The sequence below is a fragment of the Aphanomyces astaci genome (genome assembly GCF_000520075.1).
Source record: "Aphanomyces astaci strain APO3 unplaced genomic scaffold supercont1.129, whole genome shotgun sequence".
Classification (NCBI taxonomy): Eukaryota; Oomycota; class Saprolegniomycetes; order Saprolegniales; family Verrucalvaceae; genus Aphanomyces; species Aphanomyces astaci.
Window position 1 is genome coordinate 46498 of NW_009798392.1, and position 4222 is coordinate 50719.

The 4222-nt window shown below is 43.9% G+C and overlaps 1 protein-coding gene across 1 annotated transcript; it reads right to left on the bottom strand.

Moving 5' to 3' along the window:
* Positions 1 to 455: 455 nt before the first annotated feature.
* H257_17971 (hypothetical protein) lies at positions 456 to 1619 on the bottom strand (the record flags this gene model as incomplete). Its single annotated transcript, XM_009846950.1, has 2 exons — positions 456 to 896; positions 1596 to 1619. The coding sequence occupies 2 exons, from the start codon at positions 1617 to 1619 to the stop codon at positions 456 to 458; spliced, it is 465 nt and encodes a 154-aa protein (XP_009845252.1).
* Between the last annotated feature and the right edge of the window lie 2603 nt (positions 1620 to 4222).

The window sequence follows — 4222 nt, forward strand, 5'->3', positions numbered from 1 at the left end:
GAATAATCTTATGTAACTGTAGCTCGCATATATACGCCGTTTTGTTTCTGTGGAAGTGGCAGATTCAGTTCCTGGTTGACTTACACGTGGAAACTTGAATAATGTGCATGTACCACCTCGACAATGGTACACCATGATTTGAAGGAATCAAGGGCCCTTAATTCTTCACAGTGATGTGTTTGTGTCCTGTTCCCGCATCTCCCTGTACCGATTTGCGACTTATCTTGTCGGAATACAGTATTCATGCTATCGAGAATAGCTATGCAAATTATCCGACTAGTTTTACGGAATCTCCCGACGGTTTACTGTTACCCCATTTCATCATCTAACTCATTTGAGTATTCTCACGAAGCTTAACGGCGACGCAAAGCTTCGCTGGCCAGAGTAATTGCGACGTCAGCTCAGTGAATAGGGGGTATACAGTAGTGTGTTAGTAACATGACAGCTTAACTGGTTCAGATAATGGAGACAATAGCGGTAGCCAACGATGCTGCTATGAACCCAAGCCCCATGGCGGGCGCGGAGGAGGATTTCGTCCCTGCCGACTTGATAGACGCGGCGACGTTGTTGTTTGGTGGCGCTGTCGTGGTGAGGGGGTTGTCAATGCTTGAGATGTTTGGTGGTGCTGTCGTGGTGAGGGGGTTGTCAATGCTTGAGATAGTGGATACCCCATCGAGGCTGGCGAACAAGCTCACAACGTACGGTTTGGTGCTAGAAGGGGGGCACTTACACGATGCTGTCGTTTCATTCGCAGAGCTCACGGTACACGCGTTCACATTGAGCTTGTAGTTGATACCGGCAACCACTTGCGACTGCGCAGACGTGAATTCTGTTGCACAGAGTCGGGTGGTGTTGGCGGAGGCCTTGGACTGCTGCACGGCATCGAAGTACACTTTCTTGACATCGTCCACATTTGCAGTCGACCAACCACCAGCAATTCCAGGCTGTGAATCAGTGGTAGCCATCACAAGGCACGCCAATGTTGAGAGTGCAAAACACTTCATTCGTACAAGGCAAATGGAACAATGGAATTCTTCATGATTGTGTGTGTTCGTTCTGCACAAAGTCCAAGTGTTCGGGCCAAGCATCTGAGTTTGACGTTCATCAATTACTGTAAATATATCTACGAACTTGGACAGAGAACCATGTGAACGAATGCAGGTTCGATCTCAGTACTTTCGGCTGTACCGATCAATGTACTCCTTCTGTCATGTGTACCCAAGTTCTACAACGGGTTTTAGGATTCGTGTACTGTTACTGTAAGGAAGTATTAGACGGATTTTGGAAACACTGTCGTAGACTTTCCACGCACGGAAATTTTAATGCACGCGTCATGATTTACTGTTAGACAAAACTTCCTATTACCACATCCGCATGAGGAACGATATCCGTACTATTAATAGTAACGTTACGCGTGCATGTGTGGACACCGCATGTAGTTCCTTGTTGTTGCATTGCATAAGCTTTACTCATATGACTCCATTAGCACAACTGGCATCACGAAGGGGTCCTGTCACACACCTCATGGGTCCACGGACTTCACTCCTATACCAGTATTTGCATGCCACTTTGAGCAAGGGAGTGGTTCTACGCACCGCTTGGCGATTTTGGCTCATCATGGCGCAACTGCGTATGCAACTACTATGTCCACTTATGTGCATATTCGGATGAGAATTGTGAGTTTGTGTGTGCTTCATGCGCCTACAGGCAAAACCCCGAAGCCCCATACTGAAATCGTAGGAATTGTGGGCAGGACATCGACCCAAGGCAACTGTTACGTCAACTTCGGGAGAAAGTTGAAGGTTCAGGATTATTGGCTGAATGAATCAGACAAGATAAGCTGCACGTAATCGCTCCACCTTAACTCTTGGAATGTCCCATCGTAGCGTAGAAGAGGCTGGACAAGAGGCCAGGTCGGGTGACGGTGTCCTAGAGGGAGGGGTCTCCTTTGCCGTAGAAATGGCCGATTCTACGGCGTTCCACATAAAATTAGACAGTTCCCGTAAACTGGATAAATCTTAAAGAGGTGATTTTGAATTGAAGATTTCGAGTATACAGCAAACAGACTTCTAACGTAAAGTCATAGATCAAACATGTAGAAACATGCATCGGTGGTGGCAAGCCAAGCTGTCACTTATCGGGATTGTGTACTTATGGCCTTGGAGTCCAACATGCCGAAAAGTCGCAAGGTTCACCAGGGCGTACAGTACTAGTATGTAGATACCGTAGGGAGATAGATCGACTTACTACTAAGTTCAGGTTATTTCCGGTATATTTCGTCTGACGCACAACTGTTTCACGCCATGTGCGTTGTGTTCGCTGGACATTCAATATATTTCCCAACTTCGTTGCATTATATTTCGACTAATGACTGGTATATGTCACCCCCCAGTCGGTAGCTGTTCAATATATTTCAAATGATATTTCGATTTTCGAAGCAAATCAAGTGGTGGATACTTGTCTAAATCATAGATATTTTACTTTCGAGCTAAAATTGGCATACGACGAACCACGTCAAATCCACCTGAAATCGTCGAGCGTCATTTTACTTCACCTAAATATACTCACTGTGACTCCTGTCCGATACAACGTTGAACTCTTTGTGAAATGGAGAAGCGTGGCAATGCACCGGATACGCCTGCAATTTGATTCGTCGAAAGTTTTTTTCCGAAAATTTCATTAGCTACCAGATGGAACATCATTTGAATGAACAATGTGTGAAATATACCGGTTATGGGGTGACATATACCGGGTATTAGTCGAAATATACTGCAACCAGTAGGGTCTGAACGAAATATATTGAATGCTTGGCGAGCATAACGCACATATGGTGAATCAGTTGTGCGTTGGACGAAATATACCAGAAATAACCTGAACTTAAACGAAAAACGGCGTAGTATGGTGCACATCATCTATAAACTACCAACTTTTCACAAAATTTTCTGACTTCTATTTCATATTCATTACTCAAAATTGCAGCAAATTGAGACGTAGAATCGACAGATCTCAATGTGGTGAAGAAATTCTACGTCTCAGATTCAAATTTTGTGATGAATTGGTCCAGAAATAGATATTTAACCTAGCGGTATTTTACATAGGCGCTTGGATATTTGGCCATAGGGGTGGCCGCTCAAGTGTATCTTGATATTTGTATATGACTCTTATCCGTATTTAATATCCGGAGGCAGTTGGGACCTTTAACCTCCCACTCCAATGATAAAACGCATGCAATTGGTATTTAACGTATCTCGAATTTGGGTTTAACTATATTAATTGCACGTTAAATAATAAAACCTTCACTCTTCAATTTGGCCAGTTGGAAGTTTTTAGATGAAGTGCACCATACCACCAGTGCGACGTGTCCTGTATAATTGGGTTTTTTGGTGAAATTAATCGGATGCTGGGTCAAATATATTGACAATGTAAACGATAGTTGCTTGAATATATACACCTGGTGTGGCGAAATATAAGGTAGTGCATCAATCTTCCGAACGGCATGAAACTTCCGAACGATTCGAGTTTTATCCAATCAGATTACTCTAATTTGGCGTTAACATCACTGATTGGTAGTGATAATATTCATGGCAGTAATTATATACTTGGAGTTCACACGAAAACCCAACCAATTATAATCACGCCAAACTAAATTAATACGAAGTACTAGTAATGATTAGCAGCATATACTTGACTGTGGTGGGTACGGGCGTCGAGCTCGTGGATGTTGCCTCGGTCGAAGGCGATTGCCATCGCTTCGACGTTTGTTGACCTTTCCAAACCAACGGTGAGCAGTAAGACCCCCAATTGGTTCAAAATTGATTTCGTACCTGTGGTGTTGTGGGCGATGTCGTTGCCTCGTATGTTCTCTCGCATGTACATGTAAAAAGCGAATGGAATCAAGGACGCCGTTGGCACGGGATCGTGCATCAAGACAAGGGGTACGCGAAGACATTCTGCTCTTACCTGCGAAGCCGGTTGTGCGCAAACGCGTCAAGACCAACGGCGAGTGGCATTCCATCGAGGACCTTCATGCGGCCCCAGCGAAATGGCAAAAGCGAAGTGAATTGTTTTACTCGTTGTTTTTAAATTTGATCCAAATTTAATTAATACAGCTTTGAATCCAGTGGAGAATGCCAGTATTATATTGAATCGAATCTTAATTCGTATTATAATTCAATATATACAAATCTCCTCATGTTTGAAACCGTTCGGGGAATATGTGCAC